The 23,873-nt window shown below is 42.1% G+C and overlaps 1 protein-coding gene across 1 annotated transcript; it reads left to right on the top strand.

Annotated features, from left to right (window-relative positions):
• Positions 1-3,939: 3,939 nt before the first annotated feature.
• Positions 3,940-23,640, top strand: NOM1 (nucleolar protein with MIF4G domain 1). The gene is made up of 11 exons (XM_073677689.1): positions 3,940-4,953; positions 9,034-9,158; positions 13,283-13,478; positions 13,936-14,259; positions 14,812-14,922; positions 15,189-15,353; positions 17,267-17,388; positions 19,093-19,225; positions 20,637-20,768; positions 20,983-21,092; positions 22,015-23,640. Exons 1-11 carry the CDS (start codon positions 4,045-4,047, stop codon positions 22,190-22,192), a joined length of 2,505 nt encoding a protein of 834 aa, XP_073533790.1. The 5' UTR covers positions 3,940-4,044; the 3' UTR covers positions 22,193-23,640.
• The last annotated feature ends 233 nt before the right edge of the window (positions 23,641-23,873 follow it).

Here is a 23,873-nt window from a genome sequence, read left to right as displayed (position 1 = left end):
TGCCTTCTAAACTGGTTATTGGTCTTCTGACTTGAACTCAAGTTCCTCATAGGCATAGGTGAGGCTACTGCATAAGGAGACCCACGGTCAGGCCAGAAGTTGTGTGTGTAATCGGATCCTGATATATGGACATCTGAATTTGGTCTAAAAGTGGAAAGAAGGGATGCTTTAGAATTGTTATTTCATATGAAATACATTTGTTTGCTAAAGTAGGCATGTCAGGAGAGAGGATAGGTCCTCCTTAAAGGTGTATACTAGTCTTCACAAATTATTACCTGTCCAATGCACCCGGCCATTTTGTCTGGGCCATAGACTATGAATGGGTGCTCCTGGCCCTGTCCTTGTGGCTAGGGAAGAACAGAACATCCCCCGTCCTGGTGATTGTTAGGGGTCCCTACAGTTGTACCTATACCAATTTAAAAGCAATAATACAGTTGAAATCAGAAGTTTACATACACTATATAAAAAGACACATATGCATGTTTTTCTCAATATCTGACATGAAATCAGAATAAACCTTTCCCGTTTTAGGATTACCATCATTTTTAATATTTGCTAAATGCCAGAATAATGAGACAGAGAGAGAATGTTTTAAGGTATTTTATTACTTACTGCAAAGTCAAAAGTTTACATACACTAAGATTACTATGCCTTTGAATAATTCTGGATGGCCCATATGATGATGCCATGTGTTTGGAAGCTTGTGATAGGTTTTTTGACAACATCTGAGTTAATTAGAGACACACCTGTGGATGTATTTTAATGCACACCTGAAACACACTGCTTTATGTAACATCATGGGAAATTCTAAAGAAATCAGCCAAGATATCAGGAAGAGAATTATGGACTTGCACTAGTCTGGCTCATCCTTGGGTACAATTTCAAGATACCTGAAGGTGCCTCGTTCATCTATACAAACAATTATACGCAAGTACAAACAAGATGGGAATGTCTAGCCATCATACCGCTCAGGAAGGAGACGGGTTCTGTGTCCCAGAGATGAACGTGCTTTGGCCCATCATGTGCATATCAACCCAAGGACAAAAGCAAAAGACCCTGTGAAAATGATGGCGGAAGCTGGTAAGATTGTGTCAATAACTACAGTGAAACGAGTACTGTATAAACATGGGCTGAAAGGCCACTCTGCCAGGAAGAAGCCATTACTCCAAAAGAAACATAAAAAAGCCAGATTAATATTTGCAAATGCACACAGGAACAAAGACCTTAATTTTTGGAGACATGTCCTGTGGTCTGATGAAACTAAAAATTGAACTTTTTGGGCATAATGACCACCGTTACGTTTGGAGGAAAAAAGGAGAAGCTTGTAAGCCTAAGAACACCATCCCAACTGTGAAACACGGGGGTGGCAGCATCATGTTGTGGGGTTGTTTTCTGCAGGAGGGACTGGTGAACCTCACAAAATAGATGGCATCATGAGAAAAGAAAAATATGTGGCTATACTGAAGCAACATCTCAAGACATCAGCCAGGAAGTTAAAGCTTGGGTGCAAATTGGTCTTCCAAATGGACAATGACCCGAAGCATACTGCCAAAATGGTAACAAAGTGGCTTAAGGATAACAAAGTCAATGTTTTGGAGTGGCCATCACAAAGCCCTGATCTCAATCTTATTGAAAATGTATGGGCAAAGCTGAAAAAGCAGGTGCGAGCAAGACGACCTACAAACCTAGATCAGTTACACCAGTTTTGTCAGGAGGAATGGGCCTAAATTTTGACCCAAGTCATTCAGTTTAAGGGCAATGGTACCAAATACTAATGAAATGTATGTAAACTTTTGACTTTGCAGTAAGTAATAAAAACGCCTTAAAACATTCTCTCTCTGTCATTATTCTGGCATTTGGCAAATATTAAAAATGATGGTAATCCTAATTGACCTAAAACGGGAAAGGCTTATTCTGATTTGATGTCAGATATTGAGAAAAACATGCATATGTGTCTTTTTATATAGTGTATGTAAACTTATGGTTTCAACTGTATGTATAGACTAGAAAACTCCTTTAAGCATGAATGCATTTGCTTAGAAATTGACTACAATGCTGCCTGCAGCATAAATCAGAGTACAGCTCCACCAATTCAGCCAGGAATATTTTACTCTAAAGTGCTGCTGTGTTTCAGAGGTAAACATATATTTAAAAGCTGTTCAGGAACTATGCGTTTTGGCTCACTGGTCCTAGAGGCCGGTCCACAGCAGTTTCTTTCCTACCTGCTCCCCTTAACTTACAGTTATCTCCGGATAAACACATGTAAAGAGAGAACTCTCACTCAATGCAGGAGGGCATGGAGAATCTGCAGGGGAGCAGCCTCTTGGACTAATCACCCAAGCCGCATGGTTACGGATGACTTTTAAATGTATGTTTTTCTCTAAAACTCTGAAAGTAAAACATACCTGGCCGAAATGACGGAGGTGGACTCTGATTTGTGCTGCCGGAGGTTCAGACACCGTGTATCAGTTGTCAGGTTCCCTTTAGTTGGTACAATTTGTCTTTGCAAATGGAAATCATACAAAACACTTTGGGGCTGATTCCGCAAGACTGGCAGAAATTATGATGAATTTGTTAGCAATGTCCACTCCCCATTAAGCTCTGCTTTTCAAAAAGTTGGCAAGAGTGACATAAAAACTCCAAAAGTCGCAAAATTTTACACAACTAGAATTTGCCCCTTTTTTGCCACAAATAGTAATCTCACTCACAAGAAAAGTGGGGTAACAATCCCATATTTAAATGTTAAAAGGGTTATCCGGCCTAGGGGTACAAGTCTGCAGACACTCTGTGACTGCAGATTTGTGAATCCTCATATCGTGTGCACTGCTCACTATGCAGATTCTCCTGTGTTAGGTACATGACCACAAGTATATGATTTGCATACATGCAATCATGTGCTGACTAGACTTGTGCGGTTACGCTCAATGCAAGTGTTAGAATGTGGCCAGAAGTATACAATTTGCATACGTGCAGTCACATGACCGCCCCCTCCCGACACCGGAGAATCCTCACAGTGCGCAGTGTACGCAATGTGAGGATTCACAAGTTTGCAGTCATATAGAGTAACTGCAGACTTGTACCCCAAGGCCGGATAACCCCTTTAAAGATAGTCTAGTAGCATATCTGAAGTGTTGGCCAAACCATGGTTTGGCTCTCCCATCTTTTTCCAGGGATGTATAAGAGTAAAGTTTGCAATTAATTCTGCAAAAACAATTGCCATGCTGCAGTTCTAAAAAGATGCACCGCATGTCAATTTACATACCGAAAATATCAGTGTAGATGAGATTTGTTAAACCTACTTTGTTGTTACTGTATTGTGCTGTGAATTTGACACTTTGACACTGGGAAATTCATGTGACAAATCCATAGTTAAAGTGGTTGTCTGGTTAAAACAAGTTATCGCCTGTGCATAGAGCAAGTGATAATTTACCGATCAGTGGGAGTCTCACCTCTGAACAGGGAATGTTTATCCCTGACGGGAAACCTTTATCCTCCATACAGAATAAAGCAGCTGGTTGGATGTCGGAACGCTGCTCCATTCATTCTCTATGGGAAAAGGCTTAGCGCAGAGCTCAGCATCCCCATAGAGAATGAATGGAGCGACGGTCCATTCTCAAGGGGCTAAAAGTCCATTCTAATGGGGATCGGACCCCCACTAATCAACAAGTTATCACTTTTAGAATATGTGATTACTTCTTTTCAGTGGTCAACCCCTTTAATATGCAACTTGATTGAGCATTTAGTCTTAAAATTTTGGGGGGAGGTTTTTTTCTTTCCTGGGACAGTGAGATTTTTTTTTTATATTTACCTTCTGCTTCCGACCAATAATTGTTCCCATTATTGATAGAGGAAAGGGCGATTTGTGAACCTTCAAAACTTGAGAAGGAAGGCAACTCCACTTTTGTCCACATGGTGGCGCTGTGCACTACAGAGTCGCCTGTACGAGGCGACTCGCTCTATCCACCGGAAGTGACTGGTTTCCGGCAGTATGGCGGCGCCCAGGCTACAACGTGGGTGATGTGTCGGTGTGTGTGAGTAACGGGAATGAAGCGTAAGAGCTCGGCCCGGGGCGGCCCCGAGCAGATAAAGAAGCTGCAGCTCTCCGTGCAGCAGTTTGTGGAGAAAGCTGAGGCTCCGGATGCCGAGACTCGAGGTGCTGCGGGATTCCCGGCCCGTCCCGGCAGAGCAAAGAGCCGTAAGCAGCTGAGGAAGGAGAAGCGGCTCTCCAAGAAGATCAGGAGGAAAGCCTACTACGAGAGGAAGTTCCCCGGAAAACAGGGGGTCGCTGAGAATGAGCAGGGGGCATCCACAGCCAGTCACCCCACTGCAAAGAAGCCACCTGCACCCAGGCAGGAGGGCAGAAAGGAGCCACCCGTGAAGAAAGCAACAGTCACTGCCAAGAGGCCAGACTCCAAGAAGAGGAAGAAAAAGAAGAAGCTCAGCAAAGAGGAGGCCAGGAAGAAGCATCTGCTGGAGGCCAACGAGAAGGAGGACAAGGAGATCAAGAGGCTGGAGAGGAGCCTGAGGATGAACAGGAGGAGGAACAAGAGCTCCCTGCCCCAGGCCTTCACACAAGACGGCCTGGACTACATCCTGGGGGTCCTGGAACCCGGGGGGGCGAACTTTGGCCTCTATGATGATGAGGAAGAGGAGGCCAACACCGCAGAAAAACTGCACAAACTGTATAAGGGTGTAGATGAGGAAGAGACAGGGAAGGACGAGGGGAGTGATGAGGAAGGGTCTGAGATGGGTGATGACACTGATGGAGAAGGGGAAATTATGGAAAATTATGTTGATAAAGGAGGGGATTCTGAGGAAGAACTGTCTGAAGAGGATGAGGCTGTCGAGCGAGAACCAGAGGACTCCGAAGAAGAAATTGCAGAGGAGGATGATGATCAACCAGAAGAGGTTCCTAATGCTGAAGATGTGGATGAACCAGTCGTCATTACCAAGGTATTTTTTTTTGGGGGGAGGGGGAGGGTGCTTTGGTCCTATTATAGCTTTTATGGTTTCCTCTTGTGTTCAATAAAATTGCCTGTAACATTATTCTTGATTTGAAAATTGCTAGAACCTTAATGGAAACCTGATGGACCACTTTGTCGTAGAGTGCGCCTAGGGATTTCCCGGGGATTGTCTGGGTTACTTGCTGCTTCGGTGGTCCCTGTTGATTCTGTTCCTGTGACTTCACATGACTGCTACAGTCTATCCCTGGTCTCTGTGGTAATTCTAGTGATTGGCTGCAGTGGTCACATGAATGATCTACAGCAGGTAAACACAGGCCGGCTGCACTCACTGGATCAGTGCTGCTGAAGTGACGGGGAGTTGAATAATTAAGTAATATTTATTATACCATATTTCCAGCTCTTAGCCAACTTAAAAAATAAATCCCACATTACTTTCTAAAAATAACACATCTGGCCCAGCTGTCATGGAAGCTGCCATGATGCTAAAAGCTCCGTACACATTAGATTATTTTCGGCCGATATCAATGGGTACGGCCGACAACCTAATGTGTATGGGGGCGCCAGCCAACATATGGTCGGGGAAGATGTCAATCAGGCATGTCCAGTTTCTGACTGCCGATCACATTATTTTCCAGTCATTCGGCGGCTTTCTAATAAAGAACACAGGAACGCTCGGCAGAATGAGGCAGCAACCGAGAACGTCCATTCAGTAACAGCTGATTAACAAACTAGAGCTGCACTGTGTAACGCTATAATGTGTAAACATCGAATATATGAAATTGCATTACTGCTATAGAAAACATGTTAAAAAAATAAAGGCGCACAAATAGGGCAATTTGTGTGAGCCCAATTGCCAGCGACAAGGCGTACCCCTTTGTTCGGACCCGAAACCTAACATGACGCCTTTTCCGAGCTAAAAGCCTACAATTATATGGGCAGGTAGGATCCAGCTCTATTTAAAAATTAGTTATGTCATTTGTTAGTTATACACTGCTCAAAAAAAAATAAAGGGAACACTTAAACAACAGAATATAACTCCAAGTAAATCAAACTTCTGTGAAATCAAACTGTCCACTTAGGAAGCAACACTGATTGACAATCAATTTCACATGCTGTTGTGCAAATGGAATAGACAATAGATGGAAATTATTGGCAATTATCAAGACACCATCAATAAAGGAGTCGTTCTGCAGGTGGGGACCACAGACCACATCTCAGTACCAATGCTTTCTGGCTGATGTTTTGGTCACTTTTGAATGTTGGTTGTGCTTTCACACTTGTGGTAGCATGAGATGGACTCAATCCACAGAAGTTGCTCAGGTAGTGCAGCTCATCCAGGATGGCACATCAATGCGAGCTGTGGCAAGAAGGTTTGCTGTGTCTGTCAGCGTAGTGTCCAGAGGCTGGAGGCGCTACCAGGAGACAGGCCAGTACACCAGGAGACGTGGAGGGGGGCCGTAGGAGGGCAACAACCCAGCAGCAGGACCGCTACCAAGGAGGAGCCCTGCAAAATGACCTCCAACAGGGCACAAATGTGCATGTGTCTGCACAAATGGTTAGAAACCGACTCCATAAAGGTGGTATGAGGGCCCGACCTCCACAGATGGGGATTGTGCTCACAGCCCAACACCGTGCAGGACGCTTGGCATTTGCCACAGAACACCAGGATTGGCAAAGTTGCCACTGGCGCCCTGTGCTCTTCACAGATGAAAGCAGGTTCACACTGAGCACATGTGACCGACGTGACAGAGTCTGGAGACGCCGTGGAGAGCGATCTGCTGCCTGCAACATCCTTCAGCATGACCGGTTTGGCAGTGGGTCAGTAATGTTGTGGGGTGGCATTTCTTTGGAGGGCCGCACAGCCCTCCATGTGCTCGCCAGAGGTAGCCTGACTGCCATTAGGTAACGAGATGAGATCCTCAGACCCCTTGTGAGACCATATGCTGGTGCGGTTGGCCCTGGGTTCCTCCTAATGCAGGACAATGCCAGACCTCATGTGGCTGGAGTGTGTCAGCAGTTCCTGCAAGATAAAGGCATTGAAGCTATGGACTGGCCCGCCCATTCCCTAGACCTGAATCCGATTGAGCACATCTGGGACATCATGTCTCGCTCCATCCACCAACGTCACGTTGCATCACAGACTGTCCAGGAGTTGGCGGATGCTTTAGTCCAGGTCTGGGAGGAGATCCCACAGGAGACCATCCGCAACCTCATCAGGAGCATGCCCAGGCGTTGTAGGGAGGTCATACAGGCACGTGGAGGCCACACACAATACTGAGCCTCATTTTGACTTGTTTTAAGGACATTACATCAAAGTTGGATCAGCCTGTAGTGTGTTTTTCCACTTTAATTTTGGGGGTGACTCCAAATCCAGGCCTCCATTGGTTAATAAATTTGTTTTCCATTGATGATTTTTGTGTGATTTTGTTGTCAGCACATTCAACTTTGTACAGAACAAAGTATTCAATGAGAATATTTCATTCATTCAGATCTAGGATGTGTTATTCGAGTGTTCCCTTTATTTTTTTGAGCAGTGTATATAGAGTGGCTTAATTAGCATGTACCAGTTCACATTTGTCTTTTTATGTTTGGAAGTGCCAGTCAGGTAATAGCTGATTAGCGGGGGTGAGAGGTGATTATTTTTAATTACTAAAATGTGGGCGGAAAAACAAAAAAAAAATGTTTTGTACTGCCGTAATCACACTGACCCGGAGAATCATGTTGATCACTTTTGCTGCACACTGAATATCGTAAAAATGTTTTCACCAATTCTCAGCACTTGGAGTTTTATTCTCATTTTGAGCACATTGTATGGTAAACTTAAATGATATCATTGAAAAATAATGTACAATTTGCTCTGCAAGATGCCAAGTCCTCATACAGCTATGTCGGCCGAAAAAAAAAAAGGGGGAGGATGGAAAAACGGAAGCGCAAAAATAAAAAATTGCTCGATCCTTAAGGGGTTTCAATAATTAAATTAACTTAGTCGTTACATTTTTCTTTGCTAGTGTAGAAGTAAATTAATTGTGGATTCGCTTCTAGCGTACAATGGTCAGGAATGTGGTGTAGATATATAGTAAGTGCCATATGTATCAAGAGCGGAGTATTGTTATACAGTGTGTCAGTAAACAGGCGACAACAAATCTGTACTCCCTTGCACCACTTTTATAAATCTCACTATATTCTGTCATTGCTTTTCATACTGACTAAAAGTTTGGCATTTTGAGTTAGAGATGCGCTTTTTTTTTTTTTTTTTTACCCCTTCAATCAACCTAATATGAGTATCTATAACAAATTGTTTTATGCATGGACTCTAGCACTACAGTTATGTCAAGATGAATGCACAGTGGGCATCTGTCTGTGATTGACAGGTTGAATATGGTAATCCCAAAAACAGGGAAAAAAAAGTGCTGACTCCTGTAGTTAAAAGAGAACAGTAATGTGAATGGAGCCTAATTCATACTTGTCATTGCTGTTGCAATTATCCCATTTATATATTTATCACATTAATTATTTGCTGCAGACATTTCTGTTGCAAACACTGAAGTGTTGCCAGAAAAGTACAACATAAAATAAGCGCGTTTTGATGCTTTATTTTTCTCTATTCATTTGAATTGGTGAAAAATTCTGAAAGAATTGACATGCTGCAGATCTAAAATTGCTTCCAACGTGCAAGAAAAAAAATAAGCAACATGTGCATGAGACTTCATGAATCTCATTCACTTTGCTAATATTAAGAAATCCTTCAGTGTTTGTTACAAAACTGCATGGAAAAAACGTGTCAAAAAACCCAGTAAATACTTACCTTTTTGTTTGGTTGTTTTGCTCGTTTGCACCTTATCTGTTGCCCATTTACAGTCAGCGTAAATTTGCATTACATTGCTATAGATTCAGGTATATTCAGACATGTTGATTTAATCCTTTTGCATTGCAAAAAAAAGTCTATATTTTTTCCTGGAGAATCCTCTCAATATTTGCCGTAAGTGAGAGTGGTTGTATTTAGGAACAGGTGTTTATTGTACCAAATGGGAAGCAATGATGACATTTTCCCTTTTCTTTTTTCTCTTAGACAGCCCCAGGCCTGGACAACAAATACGTTCCTCCCCACCTGAGACGATCGGCAGATGCTGCGGATGCTAAGAGGAGAGAAGAGCTGGAGCGGCTCAGGAAGAGCGTGAAGGGACTGATGAACAGGTATCACATGCCGCAGCCGCCTAAATAATGGCGTCCTTGATCCTGAGCCGGATGCTCGCTCTTGGCTCTGGGCCTGGAGTGCATCTTCTGCTTTATAGTTCATATTTTTAATTGACAGGATGAAACTCCGTCATCTGTAAATCACTGATGAGCTTCAGCTAATTAATGTACTCCCTTGTTGTGAGTGGAGGCGGCGGGTCTCTCAGTGATGGATGCAGTTTACCCTTTATCACTGCTGGTTGATATTTTCCTGATTAGCGCACCTCAAAGCGGAGACCTCTCAATTATAGTTTCACAAATGTTCATCGATTTATGATTTGGATTGAATGTTAATTGGGGAGTGATTGATTAGCTTCATATTCCCCATCAGACTGCAGATGTAGAATTACAGAAGACTCCTACAAAGTCACGGGAAAAATGAGTTATGTCCATATATGGGATAGCTGAATGATACTCATTAGAGCTACCACACTTTCCCAGACTGCTGAATGGAAAAGCTGTGAAATTATGAGATCTCATAGGATATATCATTGCATACCCAGGTCCATTTATCATCAGAGCGGCCAAGAAAGCCGTATGACCTGTAACTCCCCATAATTGTTTTAGCCTTTCCTATATACTGCTTATACCCATATTTTGCGAATCATAAGACACACTGGACCATAAAACGTACCCCAAATTCTGGGGATGAAAATCACTTTTTTTTTTTTAATAAAATGGTGGTGCGTCTTATAGTCCGATTTTACTGTAGCTTACCAGGGCAGAAGGGTGGCCAACTGCGATGGAGTGGGGTCCCAGGAGGCAGGGTCGCTGCTGCAGGAAGCTGGCAGCGGCAGAAGTGGGGTGATGCTGTGGGCCCCCGGGCTGGGAGGAGGCGTTGTGAAGCTGCAGCGAATTTTCAGTAAATGCCAGGGGAGTCCCTGCACTTCCCATCACTTTAACTGCGGTGGACTTCGAGAAAATGGTTGTCAGAGGTGGTGCATGTGCAGATTGAAATCTCCGGTGCCGAGATCTCAATCTGCGCATGCGCCGCCTCCAGAGGCGATTTTCCCCGAAGTCCCCCACAGTGAAAACTATGCGAAGTGCAGGGACCCCGCTGACATTAAAATTGTGACAGCCCGGAGCTTGCTTCAGCCTGGCATTGCTGAACACCCCCCTGCTGCTTTATTGGACTTCACGTCAACAGAGTAGCTCTTCCTCTTCTGTCGACGGGGCGTCACTGCCGACATCATGCTAATTGATAGCCGGCTCCCCGCAGTTAGGCAGCGGAGAGTCGGCTGTCAAGTCATTTTAACATCAGCAGAGACGCCCCATCATCAGAGCAGAGCGGGAGAGAAGCTATTCTGTCGATGTGACGTCAAAGGAAACCATAAAAACGCTTGTAGGAGCAGTCAGTGACCACTGTGAGCCAACAGAGATCGGTTCCGGGCAGAACAGGAAGGTAGTTATCAGCTACCTGCCTGTAAGATCTTAGCCCCATAAGAAAGAAATAGAAGAGTCCCGGATAACCCCTATAATTCAATTTGTCTGTCCCTAAAAATGGAACAGACAGAAGGATTGGCTGAATGCCGAGTGCACGTTGTCTTGTAAAATAAAGTCACCACTTTACCATACCAGTCTTGACAATGAAGGAGCCACAGTGCATAGCAGAATCCAAATTGAATGGGCGGTGTCCTGCAGTTTCCTGCACAGTTGGTGGTCAGGAGTCTGCGGAGCTGGAAAAACAACATTAAGAGGCCACGGCACCCCAAGCCTGTGCAATATTTCCTTCCTTTTCAGGTTTTGTGGGAATACGAACTCTAGTGATCTGAGTGAAATGACGTCAATTTATCGAATGGAAATATCCTTTGAAATTCAGATTATAGATTTAAAGGCGTCGTCCACCTCTGATATATACAGTGGATACGGAAAGTATTCAGATCCCTTTATATTTTTCACTCTGTTTCATTGCAGCCATTTGGTAAATTCTAAAAAGTTCATTTTTTTTCTCATTAAAGTACACTCTGCACCCCATCTTGACTGAAAAAAACAGAAATGTAGAAATTTTGCAAATTTATTAAAGAAAAACTGAGATCACATGGTCATAAGTATTCAGATCCTTTGCTCAGACACTCATATTTAAGTCACATGCTGTCCATTTCCTTGTGATGGTTCTACTCCTTCATTGGAGGCCAGCTGTGTTTAATTAAACTGATAGGACTTGATTTGGAAAGGCACACACCTGTCTATATAAGACCTCACAGCTCACAGTGCATGTCCGACCAAATGAGCATCATGAGCTCAAAGGAACTGCCCAAGGAGCTCAGAGACAGAATTGTGGCAAGGCACAGATCTGGCCAAGGTTACAAAAGAATTTCTGCATTACTCAAGATTCCCAAGAGCACCGTGGCCTCCATAATCCTTCAATGGAAGAAGTTTGGAACCACCAAAAGTCTTCCTAGACCTGGCCGTCCAGCCAAACCGAGCAATCGTGGGAGAAGAGCCTTGGTGAGAGAGGTAAAGAAGAACCCCAAGATCACTGTGGCTGAGCTCCAGAGATGCAGTAGGGAGATGGGAGAAAGTTCCACAAAATCAACTATCACTATCCATCAGTCGGGCCTTTATAGACGAGTGTCCCGACAGAAGCCTCTCCTCAGTGCAAGACATATGAAAGCCTGCATATAGTTTGCCCAAAAACACATGAAGGACTACCAGACTATGAGAAATAACATTCTCTAGTCTGATGAGACGAAGATAAAACTTTTTGGTGATAATTCTAAGCGGTATGTGTGGAGAAAACCAGGCACTGCTCATCACCTGCCCAATACAATCCCAACAGTGAAACATGGTGGTGGCAGCATCATGCTATGGGGGTGTTTTTCAGCTGCAGGGACAGGACGACTGGTTGCAATTGAAGGAAACATGAATGCATACAAAGTACAGAGATATCCTGGATGAAAACCTCTTCCAGAGTGCTCTGGACCTCAGACTTGGCCGGAGGTTCACCTTCCAACAAGACAATGACACTAAGCACACAGCTAAAATAACAAAGGAGTGGCTTCAGAATAACTCTGTGACCATTCTTGACTGGCCCAGCCAGAGCCCTGACCTAAACCCAATTGAGCATCTCTAGAGAGACCTGAAAATGTCTGTCCACCAACGTTCACAATCCAACCTGACGGAACTGGAGAGGATCTGCAAGGAAGAATGGCAGAGGATCCCCAAATCCAGGTGTGAAAAACTTGTTGCATAATTCCCAAGAAGACTCAAGGCTGTACTAGCTCAAAAGGGTGCTTCTACTCAATACTGAGCAAAGGGTCTGAATACTTATGACCATGTAATATTTCAGTTTTTCTTTTTTAATAAATTTGCAAAAATTTCTACATTTCTGTTTTTTTCAGTCAAGATGGGGTGCAGAGTGAACTTTAATGAGAAAAAAAATGAACTTTTTAGAATTTACCAAATGGCTGCAATGAAACAAAGTGAAAAATTGAAAGGGGTCTGCATACTTTCCATACCCACAGTGTGTGTGTGTGTATGTGTATATATATATATATATATATATATATATATATATATATATATATATATATATAATTTTACTTAAATGCATGTACTTAGAGCAAAATGCTTTTTTGCAACTTAGTTTCATTACAAATTTTGTACTGTTTGGCTTTTACAGGCTTTGTTTCCATGCACATTTAACATTGATGTGGTCATAAATCAGCTGAGAAAAGGTTAAGATAAAAATAAAAGGCAGATAAAGGGTTAGAAACTCTCCCATTATACAGAATGAGCTCACTGATAGATTCTTGGTTAACCCATTCTACAGCCAGCAATAGTTAGTGCAGCACAGAGTCTATAGAAAGCAAATAGTGCAAAATTTTTAATGAAACCCAATTCCAAAAATATTTTAAATCTTTTAATACTTACATCATACTAGTAATTGTATTTCATAATCCAGTAGGCGGCATGTGATATTATTACTGCCCTCTGATTGAGAGGGATACGGGGAGAGAGACGTTGATGTAAGAACTCCTGTGATCAAATGTGGACGTTCATTAGAGTACAGGAAATGTGCATAATATAACACCTACAATAATTTCTGCTCGTAGCAGCAGCTAACGTCTTCTGTATTGTCGTAGATTGAGTGAACCCAATATGGCGTCCATAAGCGGGCAACTTGAAGAACTCTACATGAGCAACAGCAGGAAAGACATGAGCGACACCTTATCCGATATCACCCTCAATGCCTGTATCACCTCAGCGAAAATGCCTGACCGACTTATGATGGAGCACGTACTTCTCATCAGTATCTTGCACCATACTGTAGGGATCGAGGTAACAAGACCCATCTTGCTACGTATGGTATAGACAGAGAAGTTCCAGTAGTCCAGCATTTGCTAAGCCAAATTGAATCACACTTCTATTTGCTAAATGTGGGTATTTTTTTAATAAGTACATTTATCACTTATTCACAGGAGAGGTGATAAATATACAGTATTTGCTAGGGATCCAACCAAGAATGGAAGTTCCTAAGTGTCCTGTGACAATGGAGCTTGACCTCCACTCCATCTTTCATTGAAATTGATAAAACTGCTTTCTCCATAAGATCCATAGAAGTCAATGCAGTATCTCTTCACTCACAAGGGACTTTAGGACCTCCGTGTAGGGATCAGTGGGGTCCCAGTGGTTTGATCCAAGCGATAATCACATCATGTGAATGGGCTATAAATGTATGTGTAAAGAATCCTTAGGAAAATCTATTTTTTATTTCTATTTTTATTTCTTTTTCCAGGTGGGGGCGCACATCTTGGAAACGGTGGTGAAGCAGTTCCATGACCAACATGGAGACGTCACAGACAGTAAAGAGTGTGATAACCTGCTCACTTTCATCGGACACTTGTACAACTTCCACGTCATCGACTCCTGCCTGGTGTTTGATATTTTAAAGAAGCTGGTGTCCACATTTACAGAGCGGAACATAGAGCTGGTCCTGCTGCTTTTGAAAAACGTCGGCTTTTCTCTGCGAAAAGACGATGCTCTGGCACTAAAGGATCTGATCTGCGAGGCTCAGAACAAAGCCGGCGCTGTGGATAAGAAACTCCAGGATCAATCTCGTGTGAGAACCAATCCACAATGTATTTTTTTTATTCTCAGGATATATGTCTACGTGCCATAGTTGGGTCTGCTCTCAGTCATAGTGAAAAGCTGTTTATTTTACCGTATTACACTATGCCAGCTAAAGACCTTAATGCATGAAAGCAATGGCAGCTCACTCTCCAGAGACCCGACCAGCAGCCGCTCTTTTTCCTGAATATTCCCACAAGCCAATACAATGAGATTTTCTCTATCTCGCTTTATTTGCTTGTCTGCACTGACTGGAAGGGCACTAGAGCGGAATCTCTAAAGGCTAGTTGATGATTGCAATAAAATAATTAGTTATTGCATTGCACGCCTGTATAATCCTGACAAGCACGCTTATAATGTTCCTTACGTCCAGCGCTGAGTCTACTCTGCTCTTCCAATAACAGTTCAGCGGCTCTACCAGAGTTCACAGCACGAACTGCTCAGAGCTGCTGCGCTCATTTATTGGCTACAGTGCTGTGCAAACAAAAACGCACATCGGGAGCAAGAGACCCAGCATAATACATTTGCTTCTTCTTTATTCTAGGTCCGCTTTATGTTGGAGATCATGTTAGCACTAAAGAACAATGATATGCGCAAAATCCCAGGTTACGACCCAGAACCAGTGGAGAAACTACGAAAACTTCAACGCTCATTGGTAGGAGAGTTTTTAATTAAAACACATTGGGCTTGTTCCTAGCCTGTAACTACAGGAGCGCATAGTCCTGCTTTGGAGCTGTGTACATATGTCTGATTTTTTTCTTATTAAATACAGTTGCATCATTTTATATCTTTATTTTATTTATTGAGCAATAAAAATTAGTTGCAATAGAGAGTGCTGATGATAATTTTAAGAAATGTATTAAAAATATTACTGAGGATTTCTATATGTTTGTCGGTAAAGTTTTGTTGTGTTTTATGCAGGTTCACAACAACGTGTCCGGCAGTGACACTCGTCTCCGTGTATCTCTGGAGAATATTCTGGAAGCCGACAAGATTGGCCGCTGGTGGATCGTTGGATCATCCTGGAGCGGAGCACCAATGATAGGACAGTCGACAGCAAAGACATCGGCGCCAGCAGTTGGAAAGGTCTTTCTTACCTATTGTTTTAGTTTTTTTATTTTAATTCACAAATGTTTTTATTCTTTGTAATCCCTGCTATGTGATGTTGACAGATTAAACTTCTTTCCTAAAATCCTAAAAACAGATGATTTATCCTGTTTCCAAAGCTTGTAGTGTGGACGGGGAGGATCCCTTCTACCAGTCCAGACCTCCCTAACAAATTAAATGAACAGCAAACCTATGATTGAACCTTGTGTAGTACAAAAGGCAATTATGTGTCCAAGTCCTGTTGATGAGACTCTGTCCATGAGCATTTCTATTTGATTTTAAAAGGAACCTCTCATCAGGTTTCCCCTATAAAAGCGGTTGCCACCACGTTCTCCAGCCTTTTAATACATTTGTAACAAGCCCCCTACATTCCCCCCAAGCAGCACCATATACTTTAAAAGAAAAACAAACTTTGAAGTCCAGCGCTGCATTCTAATGTGCCTGGAGTTGTCCGATGGGCATCTCCGGACCATGCTCGAACCCCCCTCTATGCCTTTCAACGCCACCCTCCACTTATGATGTGAGGCTTGATGTTCTCCGATGTGAGGCTTGTCCATCTGTGTGGATTAAGTAGGGAGACTTCATTCATTTTGGCATTACAAGGCAGGTGGGGGGGGGGCGCCAAGCACAGTCCGGACCCATTAGAATGCATCGTTAAACAACATCAAGGTTGGTTTGTTTGTTTTTTCGGATGTCATTTGTTAGAACTATTAAAAGGCAGGAGAATGTGGTGGCAACGGCTTTTATAGTGCGAACCTGATGATTGTTTCCCTTTTGAGGAGAGTTCTCATTGGTTACTGCTGGCGCCTCTTCCACAGTTCATGTCTGTGTGAAAGGCACCAGCACGGAAAGCCTCATTACTAGGTTTTGCACAGTGCGCCCAGCTGATAGAGCCAGCAGTGAGGTGCCGAATGGTTCCTGTTAAATCGATTTTCCAGGCTCCACATAGATTTCTACAGTCACTGTATGACTGCAGATTGCTGAGTTTTGACGGTGTGCAGCATGCACCCTGATACATGCCCACTAGCAACTTTTCCTGCTTCTCTCAATAATTCTGTTCAGAAAAGCGGATAAGAATCGAGTTGGTGATCATAAGTCTGCAAACCAAATAGTCACACGACAACTCCTCAAGCTGACGTAAGAGTGGAATCCTGATGGTGAGAACATTTGTGAAGCCCCGAAAATCCCTTTCAGACCATGCTTACCCGATGCTTTCCTACTGCAGGTTTTTTCATCATTTTGTTAAAGCGCAGTTAAAAAAAAAAGCTGCAAAAGAAAAAAAAATTGCGGATTACTTATACTACCCTACAGACTTGCAGTAATGACCAATGGGCACTGAGTGGTGCCACTTATTCTATAGAGAAACGCATCCGAATAATGACATGTCAGATCTCAGGATTGGTCACTAATAGTTTGCAGGGTAACAAATACCCCACCCTCGTGTTTGATTTGCTGCTTGAGAACTTTGGGTTGAATTAATCAAAAATATTTTTTTTATACAGATAGAGTCCTCTAGAGTAATTTGCGCCAAATTCATTAAGAGGTTTTCGCCCCTTAATGAATTTGGTGCATCACTCAGCTGCTGGGTGCCAGAGACAGATGATGTATTCCAGTTATGCACTGGAATACGTTTCTGATCATTTTTTTAGCTAAATGCAGAAAAATTTTTAAGAACAGTTTTCTGTTGTAAAGTGCTTGTTAAATTTTCCCCTTTTTGTTTTTCTTTTTTTTCCCCCCACTATCAAAGTTATTTACCCCATAAAACCCAAATGAGCCAAGTGCTGCAAATTAACTTGAGTTTCTCCTTTAGAAGAACCAGCTATGCACCGTAACATACAGTTTTAATATTGAACACCTTTGATTGTGTACCTTTCCCTTTTTTATTTTTGAAGGTCAGTGCAAAGATCATGGATCTGGCTCGCAAGCAGCGGATGAACACCGACATCAGGAGAAATATCTTCTGCGTGATCATGACCAGTGAAGATTATTTGGATGCTTTTGAGAAGCTAGTGAAGTAAGTAAAGCAATCAGAGACTGTGAAACCCTCGCTGCAGACGCCTATTAATTTCTTATGACTTCCCCTTGAGAAAGCGTGCGGGTGGCACGCAAAACGTGCGTTGGGGCGCAGCATTTTTCAGCCTTTTGCACTCTGGGCTGGGCCAGATTTGTTTCCTAATAATGGGTAAGGTTACTTATTCATGTAGATCTTAGGATTACTTGGGGCATAATTTCTATACTATAAAAAACTCTTCATATAAATTTCTATATGTTACCTCTGCTCCTTATCCTAGATTTACTATTAATGTGACAGTCAAACTTTTGGTCATTGTGGCTTGTACCCGGAATGTTTATTACCATTTCTGTCTATCATGTCTATTTTTATGTGATTTCTATGTGATTTTTAATCTATTTTCTCTAATAAAAATGTGTATATTTTTATAAAAAAGAGATACTCCTTTGTTTCTCCTGTTTGACATATATTTCTCTGTTGGAGTATGTAGTTATATATTATATGCACTAATGATCTATAAGGGTCTCACTTAGATTAATTATGCCCATAGGATTTTCTTTAATAATTTCCTTTTACAGTATGACAGGAGAGAAAAGAGGAAAAAACATGTTTCATAGGGCAACTCGGCTATTCTACAATTGGTAGCAAAGATTGGTTAAAAAAAAAATTACCCTTGTGGGTATGTTTGCTCACCTTGCAGTCTTGGGGCATAGTCAGACTCTGACAAGGATCGCAGCGCAATGCTCGGACTGGCCGTCGTCTCTCCCGACACGAGCGTGACAGCATGTATTTCTATGCAACAGAAAAAAATTCTGAAATTTGTAAAACAAAAATTGGGTTTCTGAGATCCATAACTTTTTTTTTTTTTCTGTCAATAGACCTTATGTTAGGTCTTGCTTTTTACAGCGCCACCTGATGTTTTTATTAATACAGTTTGGGGTAAATGATCAATTTTAGTGTGGCAACCAAGGCAAAAAATGACAATTCTGTCAATTCTATTTTTTTTTGTTGTTGTGTTAATTAATTTCATATTTTGATCTGACTTTTACTCACACAGTGATACTGAATATGTTTATTTTATTAAATATACTTCTTTTTAATGGGGGAAAATAGCGATGATTTTTAAGCTTTTACATTATTTAATATTATTCATTTCCTTTTAAGACCCCTTATGGATTTGAGTCTGCGATCATCTAATCTCTGTATTGCATTAGGTAGATAAAATCATAGTCGCTTATGAAGTTTAGCTGGTCAATCCATCATTGTGCAATGGCGTCCCCCCACCTTCCCCGAACTGTGAGCTTTTAATGCTGAAGACAGCAGCATTTAAAAGGTTAACAGCAGCAATCAGAGCAAGCTCTGATCACTGCTCTTAGAGGTTGATGCTGGCTGTATTTTACCTTTATAATACACCATGATGCCTGCTTGGTATGGGGCAGGCTCAGCTCTTGAGCCCCCTCCATATTACCGCACCATACATGTCGGTAAGGTTTTATGGTACTGGATGGGTCCTATCTTCAGAACAGACACATATACACACTATGGTGGAGACTTGTATATATAACGTATATGTCTCTTTCCACAAAGGAGTTTTATAGGGACTGATGTGGATGATTACCTTTTGGCCTCTGTTCTGCACGGGGTGTTGGTATTCTATATTTATCAGGGATTAATGGCTTCTGTATTCTCTTTAATTGTTTGTGTCAGGTTGGGCCTGAAAGATCATCAAGAACGAGAGATAGTCCATGTTCTCATTGACTGTTGTGTGCAGGAAAAAGCCTATAACCCTTTCTATGCCTTCCTGTCCAGCAAGTTCTGCGAATATGATCGGCGCTTCCAGGTAATAATCCACCACGATATCATTTCCATATGGACCGTGTACAACTTCTTACTGCTTAAATGCACCCGAAAGGGAAAAGATGAAGCGACCGGCTCTAATTGTTTTTTAAGTAAAAGTTTGTTGACTATTTTGTGTCTACAGCTTCTATTCTTGTCAGTCCATGGTAACATACTAAAAAATACCTAGCAGGACCACAAAATACAAAATTACCTTACAGAATAACTGCTTATAAATATGTACATAACTTTTAAAGGAAACTTTCCAGCAATGTTTTGCTGTCCTAACAGTGGATAGCATGACGTGGTTTTACCGGCCCAACTTTGTGTTTGTTTTTTTAAGCAATTCCGGGTGAAAATAATTTAATAGATGTCCATTATACACTTTCCTGAGCCCGGCACATAATAACGCTGGCTGCAAGCTTCTGTTCCATGTTGCAGTTTTGTCGCATATTTTTTCTCTGCAGATTTGTCGCAAAACCTGAAGGGTTTCCTATTGACAAAAGCAAAGTGAATAAGAATGCTGGAGTCTCATTAACTCGTTGCTTATTTTTTTTCTTGCAGATTTCAATCTGCAGCATGTCAATTCTTTGTGTTTTTCCTGCAGATTTCACCCATACTAAGGAGTGGGCAAAAATCTACAACAAAAACACGCCTCTTTTATACAGCATTTTTCTTGCTAAGAGATGCAGAGATTTCTGCTGCAAGTACTTAACTTGTGCACATACACTAAAGTGAATCTGTCACCAGATTTCCCAATACAAAGTGCCCATCTTATTGTATAGATCTCTTGGACCTGATGAGGATGCTGTGTTTACTTTGAAAATCCATGTCAGAATGGCTGTAAAATCCTATATGAAAGTTTATTTCCACCTACCTAGGCTGACTAGTGTACCTCCTCCCTGCTGAGATCTCACACTAAGTACAAGCTGCAGCTGTCAGTCATTAGCTGGACTCCATTTTAATACTAGGAATATACAAACGTTTATATATGAATCTCCATGGTAAAGACCGCAACATCAACAAGAATATAAGATTGAATAATCTGCATGTTTTCTATTGTGAAATCTGTTGACAGGTTTGCTTTAAAGCTAGATTTTCTCAAATGCTTTTCAGTTTTGCAAAGGGCATTCCAGTTTCAGCAAATAGAGACGTAATTTTATAACTGAAAAGTTATACAATTTTTATATACAGATTTTATATACGTCACGTTGCAGATGAATAGGGAACGTGATCTCGCTGACTGGTTTCCGTTCACTGCTTATTCCCATTTTCAGATATTTTCATGCAAATTTAGTGCAAAACGTGAAGGGCAGTATTACATCAGTAGCTTGCCGGTACGGTTAGTATTAGGACAGTATGCCTTCTGTACAGAGATGTGGTATCTGAATATATTTTTCTTATTTTTTTTTCAGATGACATTTCAGTTCAGTATGTGGGATAAATTCCGTGATTTGGGAAGTTTGTCGGCGACCACATTCTCAAACCTCACACATTTTGTGAGTCACCTGATAAAAAGCAAATCTCTACCTCTCTCGATATTTAAAGTAAGTATTGGGCATAGCTGGCTGAGAACAGAAATTCAGTAATACCGAACATAAGTAACACCATAAGTCAGCATTTTTTGCTAATTTTGTCCAGTGGGCAGACTCGCTCAGCTTTCTTTATAAATGTCTGTACAAAAATGGCTGTCACTTCTCAACAGGACTGAGCATAAAAATTAGCTTCTTCCTGAAATCTCTTGTATAAATCTTTATCCAGGTGATGGAGTTCAGTGAATTGGATAAGATTAAAGTTTCCTTCTTGCGTCAAGTTCTCAACAAGTTGCTGATGGACACTGAAGCTGATGATCTCGCTGTCATATTTGGAAAGTAAGTGGTGTCATAATCTGGTTACACCTAACTTACAGGGGGTTCTCCGGGGCATGTAAGACTGATGATTCATTGTCAGGGTAGGTCATCAATATCAGATCGGGAGGGATCAGACACCCGGTACCTCCACCGATTAGCTGTTTAACCAAACCGCCCTGCACAACTCTATGCCATGTGTAGCAGTCGCTGCCGGGTACTACAGATCAGCTACTAATCCCTTCAATAGGAGTTGTCTGTGGTCTCACATCAAACTGGAATTTTGGGGGATTTTGGTCCATAATAGGACTAGTATTGCTTGCATGTTGACAAATTGGCAAATATGATTTAGGAATCTCAGTAATCCCCAGCCCCTCTCACCAGTGACAGACAGGCTGCTGTGTATCTGTGTTTTACACCAGTCAGTCACAGCTGAGAGAAGCAAAGAAAGTGATCCCTATGCGAAAACAAAGGGCACAAAATGAGGTTTTTTTTGTGCTGTTTTGGTTAACAGGAGAGCGGATCTGTCATTGTCGGGCTCTCCCGTCCTCGTCGTGTGTATTTGGATGACCTGTACGGCTATGATAACGAAATCTGCTCTGACAAATGACAAAATTAAATTGTAAATTTATAGATCAGTGATGGGGAGTGAGATCATAACAAAACCCCATCCTCACATGGCAGATTTACAGATATGCAGCCTATAAAGTTGCTGATTTACGTTGCATTTGTACTGCAGATTTGATATTTTGCAGTGCCTGTAATATGTAGGATTTGGCTTGTGTTAGTTGCTTATTCACAACAGCAGACATGTTTGCTATTGTCTGTGGTGTCTGAACGTACTCCGGGTCTTTCATGCGTCCATGGTTTTATAAACATCTTGCGGTGGAGAAGTTCTGTGGGTTTAACAACTAATAACCTGTCCATGTCCTGTTTTTCTTATTAGGATCTCTGACAACCCTAAACTGGGAATGCTCCGAGAGGGCCTGAAACTCTTCATTTCACATTTTCTGCTAAAGAACGACCATGCAAAGAGGACAGCACAAGAGGCTGAACTGCTCGCTCAGAAAGCAGACTTAGCAGTCAAAGCCCTACAGGCGAAGGAGGGCAAGCTGCGTCTGTAGAAGTGAAGAGGCAATGAGGACATCACATTGGTCCGCATCCTTGGTGTTACGCCAAGTGTAGCTGTGCTCATACTGTAAAGGTTTGATGAACACATAAGGACAAGGTCACATCACTTTATGTAGCCTGTGTCCGAGGCATTTGTCAGGAGGACTCCCAGCACACACCTCCGGAGGAAGGCTGCGTTGTGTGCTTATACACCACCCTCCTTCTCTGCACAGTTGGTACACAGTCCTGCTTTTACTGGAAGTGTGCAGGGCAGGGCTGTGGAGTCGGTGTATATTTTGGTGGAATTGGAGTCTGTATAAAATGGACGGACTCCAACTCCTAAAATATATAATAAATTGGGTACAGTAGTGCAATGCAGTTTGTGGGGAATGTTTTTTTCATAAGAATTTGGGAAAGTTCTGAAATGTCCTATAAATGTCTGTCCTATTCCTGATCTAAGGGTCTAGACTTTTAGCTGAGATGAATCTGTACTACAGTAAATTTATAACTTATACATGAGCCATGTATGAGGGAGTCGGAGTCATGGAAATTGAGGAGTCGGAGGTTCGGCTTACCTACTCTACAGCCCTGGTGCAGGGGACTCCGACAATAGCAAAAAATTGTGCAGAATAACCCAGCGTCTGACACTCGCAAGTCCCCCATCCTTCACTAGATGACAGGAGAAGCGTCCCATAAAATTCGCTGACACAGAGCAGGGCGTACCCGCATGGGTTTTCTTTATTCTTTGACCTGTCTGTTGTACAGGACATCAGAGGGCGATCCCAGGGATGAGGCATGGGGAGTCACCGGACGAAAGTGTCCAAACAAGCTAGAGTAAATTTGGGAGGACTTACGGCTAAATCCTGGGTCCTCTCTGTCCTCAGTATCCCACGGCTTTGTGTTCCTGTATGGTCACCGGTGAAAGCTCCAGTGATAATTGCCTGCACATGGACTGTGACACTGGAGACTGCTGGATATTCTCCATAAGCTTATTATGACATTTCATTAAATTTTTTTTTTTTTTTAACTGGACTCCATGAGATGGAATAGCGTCCCTATGACATTAGCCAGCCTGAAAGAAGCCTATTCTGGCCATAGAAGTCCATGGACATGTCTAGGACTCTAGACATAGTTGAAACCGGGTGTGAACATGACCTGATACTCATAATATTTTCACTATGACTTAAAAGATTGTTAAAACATTGCAGATTCCAAACTGCAGCCATTTATTTGTCACGCTACAAGTTTCCAGGGATAAATCATCTGGACGTATTTGTCCTGTAATAATGTATGATATTAGCACACTCGTAATATTTACTTGCCCTAAAATATCTTTTGGCCATTGCAACATTTTCTGTCTCTTGGATAGGAAACGTGTATACTTTACCATAATATGGTAAGCTGATGTATTTTTCCAACTGACCACTAGATGGTGATCTGTCAATAAAACATTTGCTATATACTTGTTTTGTCTTCTGTAAAGAGGTAAAGAGGAGACGGGTAGGGGGGGGGGGGGGGGGCAGTGCTAAATTGCAGGGCTGTGGAGTCGGTATAAAATGGACCGACTCCTAAAATATATAATAAATTGGGTACAGTAGTTCAATGCAGTTTGTGGGGAATATTTTTTCATAATAATTTGGTAAAGTTATGAGATGTCCTATAAATGTCTGTCCTATTCCTGATCTAAGGGTCCAG

Source organism: Phyllobates terribilis, unplaced genomic scaffold (assembly GCF_046119375.1).
Source record: "Phyllobates terribilis strain yellow unplaced genomic scaffold, ASM4611937v1 Scaffold_4__5_contigs__length_816908805, whole genome shotgun sequence".
Lineage (NCBI taxonomy): Eukaryota > Metazoa > Chordata > Amphibia > Anura > Dendrobatidae > Phyllobates > Phyllobates terribilis.
This window is presented reverse-complemented; position numbering and strand designations above follow the sequence as displayed.